Below are 27500 nucleotides of genomic sequence, written 5' to 3'. Positions count from 1 at the left end.
ATAAAGACAGAACAAAGACGTTACCATAACATCAACCTACCAATAGTGAAAATTTCGTAAAGGACAATACCATAGCTCCAACTGAAAATAAAGTCAAAAAAGAATACAAGAATTACTCTAATTGTGATTATTCTGATTTCATCGAGTCTTTTCACAGGAACACAGTAAGCCCAACAAATTGACCTGCTCCAAACTGAGTGGCTTCATAGCTCAGTTGGTAGAGCAGTGCCACGGGCATCATAGAGGTCACGTGTCTTTAAGAGAATTGCTTAAATTGTCCATTGGATAAGTGCAAGGATCAATTCTCCATTTAGGTAAAAAAATAAAAATATAAAAAATAAAAAATAAAAACTTGTCACAGAAATGGCATAGCTAATTTAAGAGGGGCTTCTGACGAGGTGAGCGACCACAAGAAGATCTCAATCACTATGATGGAGAAAATTGTTTTTGGATAACGAAATTAAATCACGCAACAATTGATTGAGAAGAATGGGCACAGCTCATTCGACAACCTCGCAACTTCGTGCTGGTAACGAGGTTGAACAGTTGTCGCACACTCGTTCTGGGGTCGAGGTTCACCACTAAGTTTTCCTCCATTCGCAATGAGAAGGAGGTTAATGTTTGGCATACTCACACATCACTTTGTGTTGTGCATATCCCATAAAGTAACGACTCTATTGCAGTCCACTTTACTGGTAACCGACCCTGCAAATGAAATTTCACTTGTTACAAATTGATGCGATAAATCATTGGCAAAGCTCTTTCAGAAGTCAGCTGGAAGATATTCTCTCTCTCGCATCACATTAACGCAAGCGTTGTAGATCTGACCATTAAATTTATTTCACCTCTGATTAAAGCTTTTACTGCTGAAGTTTCAAAATTAATTGGGAAAAGTGTTCTCCAACCTCGTTCGATCGACCGTATTCGGGAATAGGAATACATGGAATAGAAGTTAGAAATCCTTCGTTTTTACGGAGATTCAAATTAAAAGTGTTAAATACCTGCTAAAATTCTCTTTTAAATACAACTTTATTATCCTTGTTGCCTCACAACGCCAAATTAACATACCGTTTAAAATCATCACAACACGTATTCTTATTCCGTAATAGCGTCAATCGAACGCACCCTTAATGGAATATTTTTCAGCTTCAAAGACATCATTATGACGTCATACAATTTTCTGTCATAAGACGGAAAATAAGGCTGCGAAAATGGCCAAAAAATCTATTTTTACTTAGACAAATTTTAGATGAACACGTGATTTAAAAAAAATTGACTTTTTCGTAACTGCAGAGCTTAAAGTGTACACTTCCCTTGCGAACAACCGGTGGTGAGCAGAAACCTTACACATACCCTCGATCGTTTAAAATAGATATCATTTTGCTGCACGTCTCTTGCCATTCCAAAATCGGTGATTTTACATGTTTCTTCTTCTCCTACAAGCACATTCCTGGCTGCCAAGTCTCGGTGAATTATCTACAGCGACAAAAATTTCGAAGTAATGATGCGTCAAATATCCAATTTTAATATCCAACACAAAGTGCCCCTTGAAGTCTTAGCATTTGCTACATATCTGCAACGACAATGTTAGTGTTAGTCTTATTTTTAAATTGGGTCAAGGTGGGTGGCTCTTAACTACAGAAAGACAATGATTGCTAAGAAAGATTTTTAGCCAAGAGTCCACAAAATGGTTTGCACTGAATGGTTCTTTGAAGTCACTTTTCCAATGAAGTCTGACATCACTTCAATCAGAACGCGCATACGCAATTAGTCCCAGTCCTCTGTCGTGCGTTTCAGAGAAAAACATACAAAAACTCACAGGAAACGAAACGACGAGGCGGTTTTTTCATCGGATGGAAACCATCCCATGATTTTTTCGTAAACAGTAGCATGGAATTCCTATTTGCAGAAAAAATGGACGTGATATTTTGAAAAGTGTATCAAAGGAGGGCCTTATGACGTCATAATTTTTTTGAAAAATAACCTTTTTAAAATCCATGGCACAGATTTTGTGTTAGAATGTTCTCATACTGTTGCATTAGAAAATTTGTGAAAAACATGGTTAACTCGCTGAGTTTTTAGGCATTTCTGTTTTGGTCGCGCGATTTACCAAATATGGTTGTGAGTCGAACCAGACAAAGAAATGTTAAATAGAAAACACTTGGCAAAAAAGGATAACTGTAGAGTTAAAGGGACTCGAGAAATGACTATTTGGAGGAGTCCATAGCAACGGTTTTGGTAGTTAAGTGCCACCCCTCTTAAGAAGCAGAGTTAAGTGGACACTTTAATTTGTGACGTCCATTGTCTGAATTCTCATCAACGATTGATGAAGAGCAAGGGGAACACTTTGCAGCGCTTATTGAAATCTGCTTGCATCCAATTACTTGCATGTCTGGACATATGCGCATGAGCGAAGTCAGCATGATTAAAATACGATTCAAGCGTACTTTTGCCAGCACCGACCGTTGTGGGAGTCCATATATATGTATATATTTTTTAATGTAGACGCACAAACTGATCGTACTTTCTAGGAACTGTAGCTCCTGAAATGATGGGGCACTCCCTAATCTGTACTCAGTCGTTTTTATGTCTAGAATTCTTTGATCCGTATTGTTCTCTACGGTAAAACGCGTAGAAGAAAGGAAAATTGTTCTTTCAATTCCATCCCCATTCAACTTTGCCATTGTGTATTCATGTCTTGAAATGTCTTCAACAGAATATGGCAAAATGTAAATAATCATAGTGTACGTTTGCTTTAATTGCTTGTTTGCATCCACGTGCTGAGATGGTCATGTCAAGGTACAAATAAATTACCAAGTTCTGCACGATGAGTCCTTTGAACGTTTTGTTTTGTACACCAAAATGGCTGATGTGACGAAACCATCAAAGCGAATCGTCAAGAGCGAATTAGTTAATAAATAATATAAAATACATTGAGGTCTCTTACACACTATCTACGTTTTCTGTTTCGTTAAAACATATGAAACAGTTTTACATTTACAGCGACCTCGACCATCCACCCTAGAAACTGTGAAACGAAGAGGTCATTTCACGAGAAATTGCAGATAGATTTGTTGTCTGAAACGTTTCTTTAATACTCGGGAACTTTAGTAAAAGTTTTCCGTTCTGAGCACGCACACTTCGAAAAATGCTCAGTACGGAAAACTTGTTCTGGAAGTCTAACTCGCCTTCCGATCTAAAGTTCCTATTTATCAATTAAGTACTACGACTCTAATTATGCCATTGTAATGAGCAATCCCGCGTTTCGAAACAGAATATTCAACAGAATTTCTAGATACCTTCCACGCTTCCAAATATGCCATACCATCAGCAATTTCCCCAGAAAACTTCAAAAGCTGCTCTGATGTAAGAGAACTGCTCGGTTTAATGTCAGGGTCGTTGAAATATTGGTCATCAAGACCTCGACTCCTCTTCAGAAATCCGAGCAAATCACCGTATGGAATATACTCGAACATTACCATGATTGGATCTGCAGAGTTTTAAAATAATTAAGAGAAGTAAAAAGCCTCAGTAGTGACATCTAGAACGTTTGAAACAGTTGTCGTTCAATACCAAGTGTCTGTGGTGGGTCACAGGTAGTATTCAATATCTTTCCCAGAATCTGCTTTTCTTTCGGTCAGCACCAAGAACTCGGACTCTGGCCACTTACTTCCAAATGCACAGTCGTGGTAAAGGTCCAAATTAGTAACCGTTGACAACCACTGTTGTTTCAAATTTCTGAACATGCGTAGACGAGGCGGAAGTCCGTGATTTGCGTACTTCCTTCCTTGGAAGTGGCCAAAGTCCGTGTTATTGGAACTAAACAAAAGAAAAGCGGACTTTGGGGAGGAGGCTGATGTTGTACTCGGCATAGGTGTTTAAACAAAGAACGCAGAGACCAAATTAACGTAGCAGGGCTATTTGGCCAAGAGGAACACGTTTTGGGGGCCAACTTTCACGCTAGTTATCAAACATAACTATATACTTATATGAAATGTTCGTAACTAGCTAGATGAACGCAAGATTTTGATATCCAAAACAAAGTGTCCTGCTAACTCTAAGCATTTTGCTACCTATTTCCAACAATAAGGAAAGCCGCTCGTTTGTCGTTCACATCGATGAGATACCAATTTTGGACAGAGATCCAAACTGGTTCACGAGAGGAGTATGGGAGGCAGTTTATATCAGATCTCACAAACGGACCTTACACAAGGGAGGTACAATCTCCTGGAGATCTAGAACGAGGCTAATCGGGTCACAAGTCATATGACACGTGACTTGAGCAATTTCATAGAGATCAAGACTCATCCAGGAGAGTCGAATACACAGTTTTTTTTTCCTTGTGGGTATAGTTTTAAGAAATTTACAATTTCTATATTAAAAAGTATCAGGGATACAGTTTATTTTAAGGATATGATAAATGGAGTTGTTAATCTTTTCCAGAGAACCGGAGTTTAGGGGATATTCTTTGACGTTAAGTGTCTGTATTCCGAGAAGGGAGCGATGTTCAAGTTGGGAAAAAGAGCGAGACTTCGTGATGGTTATAAAAAATAGCGTACATGAGAAACCTATCACTAGGAGCGTACAACTTCAATGTATTTGTAGAACGGCGTTTTTACATACCGAGTTATTTTTAGATTGATTTTCCCTCGAAACCAGACCTTTCCAGCTAATCACAAGTCTTTCATGAGAAATTATCACCCATGGGATTTAAGAGTGGTCACTTGTGCAAGCTAAATCTTATTTAAGATCTCGTCGAAAAATAGCTTGATCTGTGAAAATGCCGTTACATATACCTATTATAGACCTAGTATTGGGCTAGTATTGGCCTAGTATTAGTATTGGAGTTGCACGGTCCTCGTTACGGGATCCTGCGTGCATCTAATTAGGTGCATATCTCTTATCATCATCCGGAGTCCTACAAAAGCAACCAAATAAAAAAAGCGTAGGACCTTAAACCTACCAGCTCCTTCCCGTTTGGATTAATTACGATTCCTAAGAGGAAGTCATGACACTCAACTGTGCAGGCATTTATCCGTACGGCAATAAGGATAAGATAAGGTAGAAAGACGATACACCAAGGAGAAACAACGGAAGAAAGGGCCGCTGGGGTTGGTCGCAGCCCTTCGGGGAATCGTGGCAGGAAGAAGACAAGATTACGACAAAAGAAAGTGATTTATCAACTCCGTGGGGGACAGAAAGATGATGATGATGACCATAAAGTGGGTGACGACGATGAGAATGATGGAAAAAGCTGATTGAATTTCTAGTTTACTAACATATAGGCACATTCCTTTGGAAGGGCTGTATAAACAATTCATTTCTAGTTCCAGAATTGCTCTAAGCAACAAAAGAGGCTCGAAAAAAATATTTTGAATCGTTTTGGTCTTCTGTAAGGGGCAATTATCCTCGCCCCCATGATGGTCACCGTCATCTTCTTCGCATTTGTTATCATTATCTTCGTCGTCAACCCGTCGGTGTAGGCATCTTTGTTACTCGTAGCAACAAGGAAACGTTTTAATAGTACTACTTTTCTAGAGATAATTTTCGTCATCATCGTTATTCGTCATTATAACCTTCTTTGTCATCATCATCGTCGTTTTCATCTTGGTCGTCGTCATTATCGTCATCGCCGTCGTCGTCTTCGTCGTCGTCACGATCATCATTGTCGCTGTCGTCTTCGTCGTCGTAGTCGTGGTTGACGTCTTCGTCGTTATAATCATCCTTGTCGTCATAGTCGTCGTTGTCGTCGTCATCACATCACCCAAACAATTTTCGTCATCACTTATCATTAACATCATCATCATCATCATCATCATCATCATCACCATAATAGTCATTGACATCATCATCCTCTTCATCTAATTGAACTCTGATAATAATTCATTTGACTTCCTGGCCCGGGTTTCTCGAAGCATGGTTAGCGCTAACCACCGTTAAATACCATGGAAACATATACGGTTTTGATACCTCTTTACCAACAGTTAATTAGCGCCGCTAGCCAGACTGCGAGTAACCGGCCTCTGACCTGCTAATGTCCAAACATTCTTCGTCAAAGAAGGTGAGTTACCATGCCTGAAATCTAACTACTTTCAACAACAAAGCTTACCTGACAGAGTCACAGCTCCCATCAATCGTATAATATTAGGATGTTGAAGCTGTTTCACAAGCTCATACTCCGCCAAAAGATCTTCTTTGTTGGACTCCGTTGCTTCGACTAACACAATAACAAAAGAGTCAGTCTTAGTTCACACCATATCATATCATACGGGCGAACTCGTAGAAATGAAAATCCAGGCCACAGATAACTTTATCCGACAGTTTTCATCTGTGTACAGATTTTAGGATTTGTTCACGCAAACCGTTTATTAATGATGGTAAAAGGACTAAGTGGAGTCAGGAATCATACGAGTGATTAACACAATCGGACGACCTGGTAGCGGGAGTCCGATTTGTTTAATCGCGAGTACGATTACAGACCAAATAGGACGACACGAAGTCTTGTTACCAATTAATCACAACCATTACAATTTCCGAGAAAACAAATGCATTCCTTTTTCACCGACTAATGTTACAAATTTGTCCATTTTGCAAAATCCCCAGTTTGGTAGGGTAGGTGGTTGTTGCTATGGTTATTGCGATAAATTCTGCGATTGGTGGATTAAGCTGAGAGCACTTAATATGATTGGCTGATGTAACTGTCCGATTACAGCCAACTGTCCGATTTTACCGTCCAATTACAACCCTCCACAATAATTACTGAAAAAACAAAGCAGTTAATGAACCAATCAAATTTGAGAAAATTGTAATGGTATGATTAATTTGCACATATGTGGTACCCTCTGATACAGCAACAGTCAGATTCCCATTCATTGGCATAGTCGTCACAAACAGACCCAAACAATCAAAGCCTTAAATTTACCAGAGGCTAGAACAAAAAAGAAGCGCATGAATTTCTAAGGCTTAACAAGAAGGCACTTTGTGACACTTTGTGATGTGTAGGGAAAGTGCCATGAATTTCATTATGCATGTGTATTGGATATTCAAGCCTCTGTTACACTCGCAATTTTGTTGGGAAAAAAGCTCTCACATATATATGCATTTCGAAACAAAATTGATTGACATAAAACGACAAGAATATGCTAATAATAGAGATAAAGTTTCTCACTGCCAACGTTTTCATTTAAGGCTGGCTTTAAAACGTCGGCAGTGAGAAACTTTATCTCTATTATTAGCATATTCTTGTCATTTTCTGTCAATCAATTTCGTTAGTTCCCAGTCCGTAGAGTTGTTTTTTTTTAAATTTAAATTTCGAAACAAGTTGCTTGATGGGTGTCACACCAGGCAACATTTCTTGCGACTTGACCGGTTTTCGATGATCACATGAGATTAAAGGAAAATAATAATAATAATAATAATAATAATAATAATAATAATAATAATAATAATAATAATACTGAAAGAATAATACTGAAAGAGAAGAAAAAGGTCAATAAATATCGTGATCTAGCCTTTGAAATCAAAACCCTCTGGAAGCTGAGAAAGGTTACCATTACTCCAATTGTTATAGGAGCATTGGGGACCTATACAGACAGACTGGAAAAATACCTAGAGGATATCCATGTTGGGCTTCAGACCCACACAATGCAGAAGACCGTGCTGTTGGACTCAGCCCGGATCCTGAGTCACGTTTTGGATTGCCTAGGCTGCTTGTTGCAGCTTGCGCCAGAACTTCCAGCATGATATAATAATAATCATAATAATAATAATAATAAGAAGAAGAAGAAGAAGAAGAAGAAGAAGAAGAAGAAGAAGAAGAAGAAGAAGAAGAAGAAGAAGAAGAAGAAGAGGAAGAAGAAGAAGAAGGAGAAGAAGAAGAAGGAGAAGGAGAAGGAGAAGAAGAAGAAGAAGAAGAAGAAGAAGAAGAAGAAGAAGAAGAAGAAGAAGAAGGAGAAGAAGAAGAAGAAGAAGAAGAAGAAGAAGAAGAAGAAGAAGAAGAAGAAGAATGTAGAAGAAGAAGAATGGAAAGAAAAGCCACTACGTGGACAATTTGTAAGAGAGACTGAAGACCAGAGTAATGAGGAAACATGGAGCTGGCTGAAGCAAGAAGTCTTAAGAGAGAGACAGAAGCACTAATAATTGCTGCCCAAGATCAAGCATTACGGACAAATTATATTAAAGCAACCATTGACAAATCCCAGATAGATGCTAAATGTCGAATGTGCAGAGACAAAAATGTTCAAAATTGGCACAGAAATAATACAAGAAAAGACATGATAATGTGGCCAGGGCAATTCACTGGGATCTGCCGGGAAAATGCGGGTTCCGCCGGAATGATAAATGGTACAATCACGTCCCTGAGAGCGTACAGGAAAATGAGAACTACAAACTCCTTTGGGACTTCAGCATACGGACAGACCATAACATCGAGGCTAGGAGGCCAGATCTAATGCTTGTTGACAAAAGCAAGAAAAGCTGTCATATTATAGACGTGGCAATTCCAGAAGACAGTGGAGCAAAGGAAAAGGAGGCCGAGAAGGTTGAAAAGTATCAAAATCTGGCCAGAGAATTGAGGAGGATGTGGGAAGTGAAAACCAAAGTCGAACCAATTGTATTGGTGGCTTTAGGAACAGTGCCATTGCGACTGAAGGGCAGCTTAAAGGGCATAGGAGTAGACACATCAATTACCTTAATCCAGAAGTCTGCATTGCTGGGATCAGCAAGGATACTAAGAAAAGTATTGGAAATGTAAAGGACAGGTAAAAGAAACAATTTGGTGTTCATTGGCAACTTGTTGTTGCCCGACACCACAAATTTACCAGCTGTTAAAAACTTAAGCTGAGCAGTATGACTATGAAATAATAATAATAATAATAATAATAATAATAATAATAATAATAATAATAATAATAATAATAATAATAATAATAATAATAATAATAATAAATGAACAACAAGATTTTTGGGTGGAATGTCTGTGGAAGGGTATGTTACACTGGGCAATATATCGTACAACGTGTGCCGCAACCAAATTTGCGGTACAAGCAGCACGAAAAATTGCCTAGTGTAACATAGGTTTATAAAAATGAGACCCCGCAAGAGATCTATCTTTGACTCCTTATATTTCCTCATTTTGTTTTACCTTTTGGAATTTTAATAGCCACAATTCCAAGGTCATCTACAAACGCCTTAGCGACAACGCCAAACGCCCCTTTGCCAATGTACTTCTCGATGCGAACTTTTTCTCGAGGGTATTCCCATTCAGGTTTATGTACCTGCTAAAACAAAAAAACGGCGCGATAATACTTTTGAAATGACTTATTAACTTAGCATTTTTCAAAAATAACAGATATTCTATCGGAGTCTTCTGACTTTTTTCGAGAAATCTTTTCACTTTTTTTGAGAAATCTTCGTTTTTAAAGAATTGGTATCTTGATCCTTAGTGGTAAAGTGAAAAGAAGCGGTTTGTAAGACGTAGAAACTCCGAGTTCAAATCCAGTCCACAGACACGACTTTAATTTTCCTTATTTTCTCTGCTACCACAAGTCATGGGGCAAAGTCTCCTAAATTAACGATAACAGTAAATTCAACAGAAACTAGAAATTAACTTTTAATAGTTAATTTAGAGGAGAGATCATGTTAACACAATAAACGCCAGGCCAAAATTTGCGATTTTCCTGATAAACTAATTGCTAGCCAACGGGGCGCTTGTCCAAAAATGCGCCCAATTTTGACATCTAACAAAATGCGTCCCTTCAACAAGTCTAAGCATTTGCTATCTCTTTGCAGCAATAAGGTAAGGGTAAAAGTTAACGTTATTTGTAGATTAGGGTAAATGCAGTTGTTCATTCTTACGTGAGAAGCAACATTTGGGGGACACTTTGTGACGTTAATTGTCTGAATTCCCAGACACGAGTGATGTTACGTTGAAGTTGGCGAAAAGAAAAAGGGGACACTTTGTGACGCTTATTGAAATCCGCTTGCATCTAATCAGCGTCAATCCTGGGCATATCGTGTACTCCGGTTTTCCTCTTTCCTCAAAAACCAATATGATTTGAAACTTAATTTGATTTCATTTGCTATTCAGCTTTAAACATTATCATGTGAAATAAAAATCTATTATTGTTATTATTATTATTATTGTTATTATTATTGTTATTATTATTGCTATTATTATTGTTATTATTGTTATTATTATTATTATTATTATTATTACTAATAAACTAAATTCTAAATTGTTCTGTCGCAAGTGGCTTTAAGCCAAACCTTGGTCTAATAACTTCGATAGAAACTCACGTGTATCAATATTTATAATTTATCAAATAGATTTAAGCAGGACGAGATATCCAATTGAAATTTGCAATGACAATCTTTAGAAACCATCTAGTCCAAGTAAATGTAAAAAAGCCAACTCTTTCAAATTTCAATCTTAAGATGTTCGGGACAAAAACTACCCTTAGTACTTTAACATCTTTCTTGGTGACGAAATTAGAGCTGCGAAAAAACTTGTGAACAATTTTTATGTGTTTATTTTCAGTATTCGAATAAAATCGCTTGTTTTTATCATTAGATGTTTATTTTCAGTGGTGACAAAGTAATCTATCTCTTCACAGTTTCCCGTGGTATTACGCGAAACTCAGGCTGCTACAGTCCGCTGTAATGATGAATTCTACTTATTAATTGAAAATCAACTATTTGAAGATGATAATCTGAAGTCAAAAGGCAATGTTCCTTTCTACACATGACCTCTGCCCACACATAAATTATGTTAGTGTTGCTAATAATACAATTTCTGACAAGAGCTTTTTGAAATCTTTAGAGGAAGGCTAACAACCCCTTTAGGACCGGGGAAGGTCTGGATACAGCCGTAAAGCCGCACCGAAAAAAAAAAAAAAAAAAGAAAGGAAATAATCCCGAAAGCCTTTATAAAATTATTTAACATAGTGATGTGATTTCCTAAAGGAGGTTGCTTTATTAAAAATGAAATTAAACGATTCCGACCTTATGACATCGCTGCAATCTCCTGATTGTAGAGCTGATGGCTTCGAATGTTGGTCGATCATTTGGATCGTTTTGCCAACACTCGCACATCAGGGCATAGCTGAAGAAAGATCAAACCAGAAAATCCAGTTTTTCAAGTATTTCGAGACAAGAGTAGCACGGTTGCTGTCTCATACCAACTTTGCATGTCGCCTGCCTGCCTCAAGTAGAGTAACCTCAATGCTTTTATGTCAAACTACGTCTGTCAAGCCTTATATAAGACCACGTACAATTAACGTTCTCTACTTTTCAACCAATTCTACCAATAAAAAGTAATGCCAACTATGACCATTCATATTTATTTTAGCTCGGAGTGTACAGTAGACCTACGGCTTAACGTCCAGATGAAAGATGACGAAAAAGTGCCATCAGTTGAAGAGACGTAACTACACGAACAGGAAACCGTTGATACACTGATCAATTTCATTTTCAACACCATTGCGAGACAAGTTGTATGAAACACTGCCCAATGCAAAACAGCTTTCAACGGCCAAAAAACTCGCAAACTCTTGTCCTGTTGCGCAGCGCAACAGCCATGTGTGCAACTTGCTTTCCAATGTTGTCCATGGCAAACAATTGCGCATGCTGGGGATGCCGGGGGGTGAAAGGGGGAGGGAGGATTGCAGGGGGTAGGGGGGCGCAGTGGTGAGAGCACTTGCCTCCCATCAATGTGGCCCGGGTTCGATTCCAGACTCGGCGTCATATGTGGGTTGAGTTTGTTTGTTCTCTTCTATGCAACGAGAGGTTTTCCCCCGGGTACTCCGGTTTTCTTTCTCCTCAAAAACCAACATTTGACTTGATTTGCGTTGATTGTTAATTTCAGTTTACGGTAACCCCAATTAGTGCTGCACCGCTAGAACGGCTAGACCCTTTCCTTTCCATTGTTCGGGCTCTGGAAACGAGAAAGAAGCAAAGAGCGCGCCGAAATATTTGCGTTTTTGGCCTTTAACAAGCTTAAATGGCGTTGCGTGAAAAGTTGCGCGAAAATTTAATAAAACGAAACTGCGCCTTACTCGCCGGAGGACAGCAAAGACCACTAACAATACACCATGAAAAAGAGCAACACCAACCTTTTGTTAGATAAACACGAACAATCGAGATCAAACAGTTACTTACATTTCATCATCCAAGTGTACCGGTTGAGGCATTCGGTAGTTATCCTTTAACATATAAGGAATCCGATGATCTTGAATATTTGGATAAGGATTACCACCTTAAACAGAGTGTGAAAACATCCATTGTCACTTTTTTGTTATCTTTGGTGGCAGACTCCTCCAATCTTAAAAACACTGGCTGTGCTTTCCTCCTAATTCCTGCCTGTCTGGCTGGCTATATGCCCTTCCTATGTTAAGGTCCAGGCTGGTCTGCACATGTCTGATCTTGGCGTGCCATACTTCTCCAAGATTCTGTGTCATGACAGAGTCGACAGCACCTCCACTGTAAGGTGGCTGTCACCACACAAGTCATACGTATCCCCTTATGTGAGGGAATTCATATTTTATGTATAGGAAATTGTACAAACACGGATACATTTTGGGATTTATGGGAACGAGTGATGTTTTGAAAGCTCTGAAGCTAGTGCAATTTAAGAACTTTCAAAACACCACGGTTGACCATAAATCACGAAATTCACGGGAAAGTTCACACTATCTTTATTTACTTCATATTCAACAAAATTACTTCATGAGGGTCTCCAATGTGGTTCTTTAATCCCGCCATCCCGACCAAAATTTCTCTTCATCGCGAAATCCGAACGTTTTTATCGGTCAATCCCGATCCCGGTCATGACGTCACAGCACGATGTCCAAACTTCGTGGTCAGTTACAACAACAGTTGATTTAGAATACACCTTGTAAGTTATTTCCACTGACCAACCATGATCCATTTGACCTTAATTCTAGCATTCGCATGCAATCACACTTTTGAAACCGAAATGATACGTGATTGTCCATTATAAGTAGTGTTTGAATCTTTTCATATTTTCCACTTTGTTAAACTCGGTTGTAAGTTTAGCAGTGCACAGGCCTACACGACTCCCTAGCGCGTGTTTTAGCCTTTCGGTTTTGTAATTTGAATCCCACGAGTATATATTTGATTGACCACCCTCTTTTTGTAATATATGAGGGGCGGGTCTTTTAGATTTCTTTGAGCAATGGTTGTCGCTCTATTAACTGCCAGTCTTTCATGAGGATTTGTTTCAAGTTCGTCGTTAAATTGAATTAAATGCGAAATCCAAGACTATAATGGTAAGATACAGGTAGAGAACAAAGAAGTTAGAAATACATCAACCTACCAATGGTGAAAATTTCGTAGAGGACAATACCATAGCTCCATCTGAAAATAGAGTCAAAACAGGATGACCAATACAAGAGTTACTCGAACTATACGGTAAAAAATCTTGTGTCACCAATGGTATAGCTAATTTAGGAGGAGCTTCTCGCTGCGGCGAGGTGAGCGACCTCAAACCTCGGTTGTTCAAAAGGTGGATAACCCTGTCAACCGGATAAACCACTTTCCAGCAGAACCGATTGAGTTATGCAGAACTGAGGTATGAAAAACTTTGGCCAAAAGACCTTAATCGTTCTGATTTAGCGAGATGTAAAAGCGGACCTTTAAGAGAGAACTGTTTTTGGCTGACAAAACTGGTCAGGAAACGAGGTCGAACAGTTGTGGCGTACTCGTTCTGGGGACCAGGTTCATCACTAGGTTTTCTCCATTCGTCTTGAGAAAGAGGTTGATGTCTGCCATACTCACACATCACTTTCTGTTGTGCATATCCCATAAAGTAACGACTCTATTGCAGTCCACTTTACTGGTAAGCGACCCTGCAAATGAAATTTTAGTTGTTACTAATTTATCCGATAAATCAGTAACAAAGCTCTTTCAAAAGTCAGCTTGAAGATTTTCTCCCTCACATCATATTAACGCAAGCATTGTAGACCTGACCATTTCAGCTCTGATTAAAGTCAAAAGTTGACTTGTACTGCTGCTGCGTGTGTAAATTGTTAATTTCAGTTTACAGTGTCCCCAATTATTATTGCTCCAGCGCCAGAACGACTAGAGTGTTAAATAGAGTTCCTTTCCTTTCCGTATTCGGATAAAGGAATACATGGAATAGAGGTTAGAAATCCTTTGTTTTTTCGGAGATTCACATTAAAATTGTCAAACACCTGCTGAAATTCTCTTTGTAACATATCTTTATTACCCTTGTTGCTTCACAACGCCAAACATACCGTTTAAAATCACTCCACGTACACTTATTCCGGAATTGGGTCAATCGAACGCGCCCTTAATGGAATATTTTTTCAGCCTCAAAGTCATCATTATGACGTCACACAATTTAAAATGGCGACGACAGAAAATAAGACTGCGAAAATGGCAAAAAGATTATTTTTAATCCGACAGACTTTAGATGAGCCCAGGATTACAAAAATGTGACTTTTTTGTAACAGCAGAGCTTGAATTTTAAAATATAAAAAAATGTCTGTAATCAGAGCGCAATTAAAATAATTAAAAGGGGGATATTTCGTTCGCAGTCCACCGAACTTCGTCAGCCACAATGCAAATTTCAATGTTAACAAGGGTTATATAATGATCCCGAGGGAGCTAAGATGGTGTCATCGATGCTTGCTAATTGGAAGCCATTGTCTCTGTTCAAAGAGGGCTTATGTAATCTTATCTCAATTGCATCCCTTATGCGGCGTTTGAATGTGTTACTTTACGTGGCAAGAACTTGAAATTTACATTTTGGCTGACGATGTTCGGTAGATCCGAACAAAGTATCCCACTTTTAAGTCTTCTGAGGGTCTTTCTGCAGGTAGCGGAAAGCATTGTGTTTTTGGTCAGTTGGGATTAGTCTTTATTTGGAGTTGTTTTGTTTTCACTCTTTGTTTATTTTGTTTCACGTAATTTCCGCTCCAGTACCTGCAGAAGCTTCCTCTTTAAATTACTCTCTGAGTAATCCAATTTTGTATTTTAAACTCATGATTACAGAGCAGGAAAACAATATTTTTGATGATACAGAACTTGAAGTGTTTACTTCCCTTGCGAGGAACCTCCGGTGACCAGAGACCTTACACATACCCTCGATGATTTAAAATAGATATCATTTTGCTGCACGTCTCTTGCCATTCCAAAATCCGTGATTTTACATGTTTCTTCTTCTCCCAAAAGCACATTCCTGGCTGCCAAGTCTCGGTGAATTATCTACAGAGTAAAAAGTTTAAAGTGAAATATCAGTACAACTTTGATATCCAACCGCTTAAGGTGTACCTTTAAGTCTTAGCATTTCATACATATTTCCAACGATAACGTTAGTGTTAGCGTTATTTTTAGGTGATGTAGCAGCTCTAGTAACATATAATGTGATTGGCTAGCTACCATAGCCAATTATAAAATAACTAGGATAGTACGCGCACTTTCATTGGTCAATAGCTGCGTTTAGATGAGAGTATGTAAACGCGGCTGTGAGATCTCACGAATTTTGATTGGTTATGTATTGTCAGAAGCGCGTTTTGATTGGTTGGTAGGAAATATGAGCGAGTGTCAAGAAAATCTGTTTCAATCAAAAAGTGAAAGAAGCCATTTGTTGAATTATCTTTGAGAAATATTTTATATAAGCAATAGAAAACTTTTTTTCCTATGTTTGCATAGCTTGATATAAACACTCGAGGGGTGGGGAGAATTCGAGACAGTTATGCAAACCCGAGACGAAGTGTTTATATCAGACTATGTAAACACGGAAAACGTTTCCTATTGCTTAAAAGCAAAAGACTAAACAGTTGAAACAGTGACTTCAAAACAATAGAAGCTGCTTATAATGCCAAACAATAGCAGGTTATAAGAGCTGCTACATTACTGTTATTTTTAGGTTTGGTTAAGGAGCAGAGCTTAGTGGACAATTTTTGACGTCAATTGCTTGCATTCTCATGAACGATTGGTATTGAAGTTGAGGAGAAGTGCCAGGGGACACTTCGTGATGCTTATTGAAATCTGCTTTCATCTAATTACCTGCATGTCTGGACATGTGCGCCGTGATTCAACGTGCCATATTGTATTTATGTCTTGTAACGTTTTCCACAGAATATAACAAAATGTCAATAATCATATTCTACTTTCGCTTTAATTGCTTGTTTGCATCCACGGGCTGAGACGGCCATGTCAAGGTACAAATAAAATACCAAGCTCTGCACGATGAGTCCTTTGAATGTTTTGTTTTGTACACCAAGATGGCAGCTGTGACGACACGATCAAAGCGAATCGTCAAGAGCAAATTAGTATAATAAATAATACATAATACATTCAGGTCCCCCCACACATTACTGCGTTTTCGAAAATCTACTTTTCTGTTTCGTTAAAACATATGAGACAGTTTAATTTACATTCACAGCGACATCGACCATCCACCCTAGAAACTGTGGAGCGAAGTGGTAATTTCACTAAAAATTGTAAAGAGATTTGTTTCCTCATTAAAACTCTGAAAATTTACCTTAACATTTATCAATTATTGTACTACGATTCTAAATTTGCCATTGTATTGAGCAACCCTGCGTTTTGAGACAATATTTAACAGAATTACCGAATACCTTATTCGCTTCCAAATATGTCATACCATCAGCAATTTCCCCAGCAAACTTCAAAAGCTGCTGTGGTGTAAGAGGACTTGTCGGTTTAACGTCAGGGTCATTGAAATATTGGTCATCAAGACCTCGACTTCTCTTCAGAAATCCGAGCAAATCACCGTATGGAATATACTCGAACATTACCATGATCGGATCTGCAGAATTCCAAATAATTAAGATAAGTAAAAACCCCAGTAATGATAACTAGAACTTTTGAAACAGTTGATGTTCAAGAACATGTCTCTCTGGTGGATAACAGGTAGTACTCAATGTGGTCCTTAAAGTCCGCTTTTCTTTTGGTCAGCACCAAGAACACGGACTCTGCATGGCCACTTCCCACCTATGCACAGTCGTAGTGAAGGTCCATTTTGTAACCGTTAAAAACCACTGTTGTTTCAAATTTCTGAGCATGCGCAGACGAGGCGGAAGTCTGTGATTTGCGGACGTCCTGCTTTGGAAATTGCCAGAGCCCATGTTTTTTAATTGTGCTGACCAAAAGAAAAGCGGACTCTGAGGACGAGCTTGAGGTAGTACTCGGCATAGGAGCTTAACCAAACAGCGCGGGGACCAAATTAACACAGCAGGGCCATTTGGCCAAGAGGAACTCGTTTTGGGGGTCACTTTTTGCGCTAGTTATCAAACATAACTATATACTTTTAGTATCACGCAGCTGGTGGACTAATGTAAATCCGGCGTTTTAATGCGGGTCAATAGAGAAGTTAAGCATGACGTTTGCGGCCATCGGCAAACGGGAAACGGCAGTTTCCTGCTTATCATAAAAGCGTGAAAATTCTCTCATTTTAACTTGTCTCGTTCCTTTGGGAAGTTGCTTGATATCTGAAGCTAACAGGACTGAAATTAGCTAATATCAAGAAGGGTTTTTACATTTTTGGCAAAACCCTAACTTCACTCCGACGTTTGCCATTTGGCGTAAACGTCATGCTTTAACTCTCTAATAGCCCATTCGGCTTCGCCTCATGGGCTACTGACCTTTAGCCCTAGTCCTTGCGGGCGAAGGATCATGTTTGATATCAAACACAAAGTGTCTCGTTAAATCTAAGCATTTGCTAACTATTTCCAACAATAAGGTAAGTCGTCCGTTCGTCATTCGCATCGATCGACGAGGTACGAATTTTGGACAGGGATCTGAACTGGTTGACGAGGGGAGTGCGGGAGGCAGTTTTTATCAGATTTCACAAATGGATCCTACACGAGAGGAAGGGAGGTACAATCTCCTGGAGGTCTGAACGAGGCTGATTGGATCACGACACGTCACTTGAACAATTTCAGAATGATCCTTATTAGAGTAATTTTAACAAATTTATAACTTTTACATTAGAGGTAAAGGTAAAGCCTCTTTATTTAACGTCGGTAGTTCCTTCAGTTACGAAACTGGTATCAGTGGGAGCCGACGGCGCGCCCTTTTTGCCCCCCTCCCTCTGTCAGTGCTCCATTTTACGGGGATTTAAAGCCATAGCTACACGGAGCAGAGAAAATTCGAAACAGACGTTGAAATCACTGAAGATTGAACCGGAGACCTCTTGCTCCGATCTTGCTCCGAATGGCGAGCACTAACCAACTGACCTACGCCTGCTTCTCCAATACAGACGATTAACGTCACAAGATGTCATTGAAACGTGAAACAAAATATTACACTATAACTGTTAAAACGTGTTATCGAAAAATGTTAAAACCTGATAAGTGATAAAATCTATTGACAAGTGTTAGGGATAAAGTTATTTTAGGATATGATAAATGCAACTGTTTGTCTTTTCCTGTGCACAAGGGTTTCGGGGACATTTTGTGAAGTTAATTGTCTGTATTCCGAGAAGAAAGCGATGTTCAAGTTTACCGGGAAGAAGAGCGAAGGGACACTTCGTGACGCTTATTGAAATCAGCGTACATCAGGAGTCCATCACTAGGAGAGTACAACTTCAAGGTATTCGTGAAACTGCTTTGTTAGATACCGACTCATATTTAGGTTGATTTTCCCTCGAAACGAGACCTTTTCAGCTAATCACAAGTCTTTCATGAGAAATTATCACCCATGGGATTGAGAATGGTCCCTCGTGCAAGACCGAATCTTATTTACTATGTCATCGAAAAATGGCTTCATCTGTGAAAATGCCGTCACAAAGACCTAATACTAGGGAGCTTAAGCACGTGCATTTTAAAGACGCAACCAGGAAGAGAACATTTCGCGTGCCAGGACGGTAATGTCTCCCAGATTTTTATACTAATTATTGCTAATGGATAAAAGATACTTAGCAACGTAAATGTGGTTGTGTGAAGATAAGTTAAAAGAGAAAAGAGCTCACATCCGGTTGCCGTCCGCGTCTCAGTAACGTGCGTGCTTAAGGTGGCTCAAACCTGTTTCAACACTTGAAAGAAACATCTTATCAGAAGGATTGACACTAAAACACTTTAGCAGTTTCATGTTGCCAAGGTAACTTGTTACGTCACAAAATGATGGATCTTGTTCAGCAACAATTGATATTCCACATGGTACCATAACATTGCTGTTACGTGATAAAGTATTGTAGTGTCCAGCCTTCTAATAACAAGGTCTCTTCAAGAAGTTGAAACTGGTTTGAGCCACTTTAAGGTCCCTATTATTCATAATTGGAGTTGCACGCTCCTGGTTATGGATACCTGCGTGCATCTAGCTCAAGTTACGTGCATTTCTGGGTATATATCTTATGATCATCCAGAGTCTTACAAAAGCAACCAATTAAAAAAGGCGTGGGAGCTTAGCCCTACCAGCCCCTTTCCGTTTTCGTTATCTGCGGTTTCTAACAGAACGTCATGACACTACAATGGGCAGGCATTTATTCGAACGGTAATAAGGATGAGATAAGGTAGAAAGAAGATACCCCAAGGAGAAGGAACGGAAAAAGAAAGGGTCGCTGGGGTTGGCCGCAGTTCTCCGGGGGGATCGTGGCTGGAAGAAGACAAGATTGGGACAAAAGTAAGTGAATAATCAACTCTTTGTTCTGCGTTGGAGACAGAAAGATCATGATGACAACAAAGTGGGCGACGACGTTGAAGATGTTTGCAGAGAGCTGATTGAATTTCTAGTTTACTAACATATAGGAACTTTCCTTGGTTAGCTGTATAAACCATTCATTTCTAGTTCCAGAATTTTGTCTGATCAACAAAGAGGCTCGTCAAAAATTATTTTGAATCGTTTTGATCTCCTGGAAGAGGCAATTGTCATCGCTTCGATGATCGTCACCGTCTTCTTCTGCGACGACGATAAAGATGTTTGCAGAGAGCTGATTGAATTTCTAGTTTACTAACATATAGGAACTTTCCTTGGTTAGCTGTATAAACCATTCATTTCTAGTTCCAGAATTTTGTCTGATCAATAAAGAGGCTCGTCAAAAACTATTTTGAATCGTTTTGATCTCCTGGAAGAGGCAATTGTCATCGCTTCGATGATCGTCACCGTCTTCTTCTTCGCATTTGTCATCATTATCGTCGTCGTCAACCCTCGGTGTAGGCATCTTCGTTACTCGTAGCAACAAGGAAACTTGTAAATGGTACTACTAATCCAGTGATCATTTTCATCATCATCGTTATCGTCATTATAACCTTGGTTGAAATCATCATTCTCTTCATCGGAACGTCATTATTATCATCATCGTCATCGTCGTCGTAGTTTTTGTTTGCGTCGTCGTCATCATCGTTATCGTCGTCGTCGTCTTCTTAGTCGTCATCATTGTCGCTGTCGCCTTCGCCGTCATCGTCATCGTTGTCATCGTCGTCATCATTGTGGTCTTCGTCGTCGTCCTCATCGTTATCTTCATCATCGTCGTTGTCGTCTTCGTTGTCGTCATCATCGTCGTTCTCGTCTTCGTACGTTGTCGTCAATACACCGCCCAAACAAGTTTCGTCATCACTTATCATTATCATCATCAACATCATCATCATCATCATCATCATCATCATCATCATCACCATAATAGTAATTGACATCATCGTGCTCGTCATCTAATTGAACACTGATGGCAATTCATTTTACTTTGGTTTGACTTCCTAGCCCAGGTTGTTGGAAGCATGGTTAGCGCTAACCAGCGTTAAATACCAATAGGTTTTGATACCTCTTTACCAACGGTTAGCGCTAACCGGCCCCTGACCAGCTAATGTCCAAACATATTGTGTCAAACAAGGTGAGTTACCACGCCTAAAATCTAACTACTTTCAACAACAAAGCTTACCTGACAGCGTCACAGCTCCCATCAGTCGTATAATATTGGGATGTTGAAGCTGCTTCATAAGTTCATACTCCGCCAAAAGAGCTTCCTTGTTTGACTGTCTTGCTTTGACTAACACAACAACGAAAGAGTCAGGCTTAGTTCATACCATATACCGGGCGAACTTGTAGAACTGAAAACCCAGGCCACAGTTTTAATCTGTGCACAGATTTTAGTATTTGCTCACGAAACCGTCAATTAATGATGGTAACAGGACTGAGTGGAGTCCGATTCGGTCCGGAATCATACGAGTGCATGAATTTCTAAGGCTTAATAAGAAGACACTCTGTGACATTTTGTGATGTATAGGGAAAGTGCCATGAATTTCATCATGTGTGTATTGGACATTTTTAAGCCTCTGTTAAACTCGGCATTTTTTCCTGCAAATGTCTCGAAATTTTGTTGCGAAAAAAGTTCTCACATTTCGAAACAAGTTGCTTGATGGCTGTCACACCAGGTTACGTTTCTTGCAACTTGTCCGGTTTTCGATGATCACACGAGATTAAAGGAACGTAATAATAATAATAATAATAATAATAACAACAACAACAACAACAACAACAACAACGGTGGCGGCAACAAGATTGTTGGGTGGAATGTCTGTGGCAGGGTATGTTACACTAGGCAATTTCTCGTGCAAATTGTGCCGCAACAAAATTGCGAGACAAGTAGCACAAAAAATTGCCTAGTGTAACATAGCCTTTATAAAAATGAGAGCCCGCAAGAGGGCTATCTTCAACTTCTTATATTTCCTCACTTTGTTTTACCTTTTGGAATTTTAATAGCCACAATTCCAAGGTCATCTACAAACGCCTTAGCGACAAGGACAAACGCCCCTTTGCCAATGTACTTCTTGATGCGAACTTTTTCTCGAGGGTATTCCCATTCATGATTTTGTTTGTTTAAGGCCGACATATTGGTATACATGTGTTGCATATTCTCTTTTCGTCGTGGCTCATGTACCTGCAAAGATCAAAAACAGCGTGACAATGCTTTTGAAAGGATTCATCAATCCCAGTAGAATTATTAGAAAAATAAAAGATATTGTATGGGAGACTTCTGACTTTATCTTGATCCTAAGTGGTGAAGTGGAAAGAAGCGGTTCCTAAAGATTAGAAACTCCGGACATGACTTTTAGTTTCCATATTTTCTCTGCTACCACCAGTCCAGGGGCACAGTGTCCTAAATTAACGATAACAGTAAATTCAAAGGAAACTAGAAAATAACGATAATATTTAATTTAGAGAAGAGATCATGTTAATACAGCAAACGCTAGGCCGAAATTTGCGTTTTTCCTGAACTAGTTTAATGATAAACTACTTGCAAAAAAACGAGCGCACTTGTCCAGAAATGAACTTTATAAAATGCACGCCCAATCAGAAAGTGTCCCTTTAACCTTTGTTCCCTTTTTCCAGCAATAAGATAAGGTAATCTCGACCCCAGAGCTCTTCTCTTGGCTGAGCGAGAGAAGAGCTCTGGGGAATCCTGAAACAAAGTATCTTCTGATTGGTTTTCGCGAAGAACAATCAAAAGTATCTCTAATTGGTGCATTCATGTTAGAGCGAGGAGTGAGCAGGCGCCGTAAGGTTCCAATAGCCAGTTTTTGGCTATCAGAACTCTACGGCGCATGTTCTCCTGCATAGAGTTTCCCAGAGTTTTGGGTCGATCCAAGGCTCTGGTGACGAGAATGTAACATAACGTGAAGGTTTGCGTTATTTGTAGCTTAAGGTAAATGCAGCTGTTTATCCTTACTTCAAAAACTCATTAATAATTCATGAGCCTATTATCCTCCCAGATGACAGAAATCAGTCACGTGCATACATCTTTATAGCCGGTATACTGAATGATCCGTTCTGAAAAGCCCGGAGAGGGTTTTGATTTAGGTCTCGGGGGAAATTGGGGTACAATACATAAACAATGAAATTATCACTGAAGTATAGGAGGTTTTCACGTGACGTCATCGCCGCCATGTTGGTGGACGAAAACAAAAGATCTCTCATTCGCTTCTTTTGTTCGTCCACCAGGAGCCGCACATTTCTCTATTGTTATTGGTGTCTCTAGAGGTTGGTTGAAAACGTCCTATCAATGAAAATATGATTACCGTGATCTTTATAAAATAGTCCTAATAATTTTCATCGAAATTTCAGCCATTACAAACTTCTTGGCGGATACTTTTACCCATCCTCCTTCCAAACTTCTTCAGAAAATTTTGTCAACCAAAAAATTCAACGACTCTGCCGTCGTGGTAATAGGGAGCTTAAGCAAAGACAACGGCGACGGCAACGAGAACGTCATCTCAAAATATAAATTTGCGTTATTGTAATCGCTTCGTGACTATTTCAACGTTTTTAATATGACAAGGGTGTGGTATTTCCTCAAAGATGACACCAGTCGGAACGGCTCTCCATTTTAGGAGAGAAAATGAAAATTTATCCTCAAGTGCTGACGTTCTTCATAAAACCAAAAACTTGGCTATTTCACGTTGTTGTTTTGCTGACGACGGCAACGAAATGGACAAAAGTGAAAAACGCACGTGCAGGGCGTGCAAAGCTATTGTTTTTACCCACTAAATATGCAAATTCGTGACGTTCTCGTTGCCGTCGCCGTTGTCGTTGCTTAAGCTCCCTAATGTTTGTATCTAGTCTTTGAATTTTTTCCCGTTCCACGTGGAACCCTGCTTCTTCGTTAGCTCCTTGTTTGTTCAGCCTTGCATTCTGCCACTGTGCGACTATTGAAAGACCGATTTGTGACATATCTGTTGATTTTCAAAAATGATTTTTCCAACAAGGCTTTTTCTTCATCAGCAGTTTTCAAGTCTCTGAACTTTCTCTTACGCAGCGTTTTTAACCAACCTTCTTCAACCACCGACTGCAACAAGGAAAGGACTGAAGGGAAAAAAATTGCTTTCAAAATTACCATACTGCTTATAAGGTCCACTTGTTTTTCTTGTATGCTAATATCTTCCCCTCACAATTTGAACCTCTGTTCGGACTCCCGAGGGACACTCTTTTTGTTGAATGTTTTTGAAGCACGTGTTTCATCGGGTCTAAACGCGATAAAACACTGTTGCTCGTTTTTTAAACAGTACTTGAATAGCAGCATTTGTGAGACACTTTGTGACGTCAATTGTCTGTATTCCGAGACACGAGTGATGTTGAAGTTGGGGAGAAAAACAAGGGGACACTTCGTGACGAGCATTGAAATATAAGGGCGCGTTCGATTGACCGTATTCCGGAATAGGAATACATAGAATAGAAGTTAGAAATCCTTCGTTTTTACGGGAGATTCACATTAAAATTATCAAACACTTGCTAAAATGGTATTTTAAACTTATCTTTATTATCCTTGTTGCTTAAAAAGCGCCAAACATACGGTTTTAAATCATCACTCCACGTATTCTTATTCCGGAATACGGTCAATCGAACGCACCCTAAGTGTCGCATGAGGCGAAAATTAAGTGAATAACAAAATCATGTTTTTATCTATTCTGAGGCAATTTACAATCGGGGATAGAGGGGAAATCATTAATTATCAGTCTTCTTCTTTTATTCTTCATTTCTTGGTTTTTACCTAAATGATTAATACAATGATTTATAAAGCGATTTTTTTGGACATTCCCTAGATCGGAAGTAATTAATTCATGCATGTATTTTTGTTGAGCTTTCCTAGGTGTCTCTGTCGGTCATGATTCCCGGGTTTTTAAAACAAAGATTCGTGAGTCTTAAAGGATTTTAAGTATGATTTATGATTCCGATTCCATCCCGAAATTTACACAAACGACCATATCTATCAAGAAATCATTTGACTAAAATTAACGAACAAGCGTAAAATTCTTGTGGAAATTGTTAGAACTTTTATTTTGTTACTGTTCTCATATACACCTATCGCAGCATCTCTTGTTGTAAGTTTTGACGTTATTGTAAATGAAGTTGTTCTAGTTGCTTCAAGGATGAGCTAACTACCTTTAAATAGCGTCTTACTAAAGATCGCGAAATTAAAGTGATTCATAGTAGAAGAATTTCTCAAAATCGCGAAATTTAAGTGTCGCGAAATACGCGCATCGTAAAATCGCGAGATTATCGTGTCGCGAAAATTTCATGTAATTAACAATTATTCCTCGAGCCCGAATGGGCTCTGAGTCAATAGCCCTGTCGAGACAAAACATCTTTCGATAGTTAAAGCTAGACTTTAATTGTTGTTTTGGTTTTAAAGGCCGGCGCTTTTCGCTACTAGTGGGCTATAGCAAATAGCCTACTAGTAGCTCAACCAATCAGAACGCAGCATTAATAATAGACCACCAGTTGGATTTTACCAAAAACCCATAAGGGTTGAAATGTGTAACGGCCCCTTGTGTGCTGGGAAACAAGCTTCTGAATATTCGATTTGCTAAGTACCATATTTGGAACAACAAGAGCGAGGGGTTTCCAAATATGGTACTTAGCACTGAAACATTCAACCAATCAGTTCGCACTGAATATTCGGAAGCTGTAAACGTGCGTTACACGTTTCAACCCTTATGGGTTTCTGATTTTACTAATAAGGTATATCTCTGTGGTAATTAGCCGCGCGGGAAAGGAAACTAATTAAAGTCAAGCGCAGGGTTCAACCGCCATAAAGATCCGAAAAACGATGAAATTTCTTGGCCATTTAAAACAGTTGCTTGCAGGATTCAAACAGTTTTACATGTTTATGTAACAGTAAAGAAATGAAAAACGTGCTAGAGAAGGTTTTATCGAAAATTTAAATTTAGCGGGTCGTATCGTAGAATACGGCCCGCTAATTTAGCCAATCACAGCGTGCAGATTATCTGAGAGATATAATAATTTTGTTTATCATTCGATGTATTTTCTCCTTCCTTTTCATTGGCCGAGAGCCCACCACGTGACCTGCAAATAACTGCCAACAAATAATTGTTTTGCTGTAAATAATATTCTGCTCATGCGCAATTGAAATCATGAACACATTTTCCCTTTTTTTTTCGGATTTCAAATCCTTGAAGACTGTGAACTTGTTCCTGGAAGTCTTCAGCCATTTGAAGGCATACATTTTGTTAATTGACAGTTGACTGTACGTACAGTCAAGTCAAGTCGACAGAATAAATTATTTAACTGAGAAGGAAACCAATTGATCTCTGCCAGCAGCGCGCGCTTACCGCTTCCCTCAAAAAATTAAAAACAAACTCGGTGATCGAATGATAAAACAATTCTTGAACTCAGTTATCGCAAAATATCGTGATTTGTCAGTGTCTCGCAGATCAATTATTTGCCGAAGCCGAAGGCTGAGGCAAATAACAAATCACGATATTTTGCTCAACCTCGTCCAATAATTGTTAATTATTATCCGGCTTCCCACAGGCGCATCACTCCAATGACATCAATAATTGCAAACTAGTTTGATTTTGGCTCATTTTTCGATTTTAACTTACATATAACTAAAAAGTTCTGAAAAGAAAAAGACAACTTAGAGAATTTTCATGATTTTATGAAGAGCACCAGCCTGTAGTTTGCGGTTTCACGTAAAGAATGCTAAATCTCACTAATGTAACTACAAATACCAATTTATAGTATACTGAGGAATAAGTTTTACCTCGTTATTATGCATGCTAGCGTTTGGAGACCTTGGCGAATCATTAGACCTGTGAAGCAAACAAGACAATGTGAAACAGAACAAATTATGCTGAGGAAAAGTAATTCACGACTGCAGAAAAAAAGTATTTATTCAAGTCTTTAAGAGTATGTAATAGAGCGAGTTTCAATTGTGTCGTAAAATCAATAGCCTGTGTACAGCCGTTCGCTCTCCGAAAAAAAAAAATCGGAGAGGAGCGTCTGTGATTTACCGTTGATAATCGTGTTCCATACCACGTGATTTTTCCTGGAATGTGTGGAAAATGATTTGATTGGTTTTTACCTATCAATCATTACATCATTGAAACAACGAGTTTTGATTGGCTTTTATTTTTATTTCTCCACATCAACACCGTGAGAACCACCGTGAGAGATTTTACGATGAGTTCGTGTGTACTTTGAGCACGGTACAAAATACGAATAAAAATCTTTTTGATTGTCAAAGAGGTTTTTCTTTTAAAGTACGAGCGCAATGGTTATCTATGGAGTGTAAAGTGGAAATCGATTCGACGTATATTTGTAGGAATTGTTGTCAGCACAAAAGAAACGAAAGCGCTCTTCAAAAGATTGTCCACTCGAAAACGTCTCCCGCTATTCCTTACCAGTCAATGTAATCCCAACGCCTTGCTCGGACCAGCCTAGCCATTCTCAAGCACAATCTACAAAGCGTAATGCCCTGGAAGATTTGAGATGTGAACACATCGAGGAAAATAACAGCTCATCGGCAACGATCTGTGCTGCTCTGAAGATCAGAGCCGTACCCGGTTGGAAGGCTTGCAAATACATCCTTTCCTTTAAAGAGTGCTTCTATGCTATAAAGCCAAGGTATTTTAAAACTATCGGAGACGCTCCTCAATGCACGTTTGAAATCTACCTCATTGACCACCATTTTGAGAATTTAGCTCCAACGAAATGTGAGCCACGCAAATTTTGGTCAGCGTAGATCACTTAATAATGTA

The 27500-nt window shown here is 39.1% G+C and overlaps 1 protein-coding gene across 7 annotated transcripts in view; it reads right to left on the bottom strand.

Moving 5' to 3' along the window:
• Nucleotides 1-27500, bottom strand: part of LOC138030138 (proto-oncogene tyrosine-protein kinase receptor Ret-like) — a 50972-nt gene that overhangs the window by 5602 nt on the left and 17870 nt on the right. For 5 of the 7 annotated variants that reach the window (XM_068878018.1, XM_068878020.1, XM_068878017.1 and 2 more), the window contains 15 exons: nucleotides 26504-26552; nucleotides 21685-21880; nucleotides 20882-20989; nucleotides 16626-16816; nucleotides 15124-15246; nucleotides 13795-13865; nucleotides 13334-13374; nucleotides 12157-12253; nucleotides 11002-11101; nucleotides 9143-9278; nucleotides 6110-6217; nucleotides 3300-3490; nucleotides 1354-1476; nucleotides 635-705; nucleotides 41-81 (listed from right to left, as the gene is read on the bottom strand). In XM_068878018.1, coding sequence (XP_068734119.1) covers nucleotides 41-81; nucleotides 635-705; nucleotides 1354-1476; nucleotides 3300-3490; nucleotides 6110-6217; nucleotides 9143-9278; nucleotides 11002-11101; nucleotides 12157-12253; nucleotides 13334-13374; nucleotides 13795-13865; nucleotides 15124-15246; nucleotides 16626-16816; nucleotides 20882-20989; nucleotides 21685-21880; nucleotides 26504-26552 — 1646 coding nt within the window. The remainder of the gene's footprint in view (nucleotides 1-40; nucleotides 82-634; nucleotides 706-1353; nucleotides 1477-3299; nucleotides 3491-6109; nucleotides 6218-9142; nucleotides 9279-11001; nucleotides 11102-12156; nucleotides 12254-13333; nucleotides 13375-13794; nucleotides 13866-15123; nucleotides 15247-16625; nucleotides 16817-20881; nucleotides 20990-21684; nucleotides 21881-26503; nucleotides 26553-27500) is intronic. The other 2 variants (XM_068878019.1, XM_068878021.1) reach the window with 2 other exon arrangements.

Source organism: Montipora capricornis, chromosome 13, assembly GCF_036669925.1.
Source record: "Montipora capricornis isolate CH-2021 chromosome 13, ASM3666992v2, whole genome shotgun sequence".
In the NCBI taxonomy this organism is placed as follows: Eukaryota; Metazoa; Cnidaria; class Anthozoa; order Scleractinia; family Acroporidae; genus Montipora; species Montipora capricornis.
Note: the sequence above shows the minus strand (reverse complement) of the source record. Positions and strands in the feature narration are given on the sequence as shown.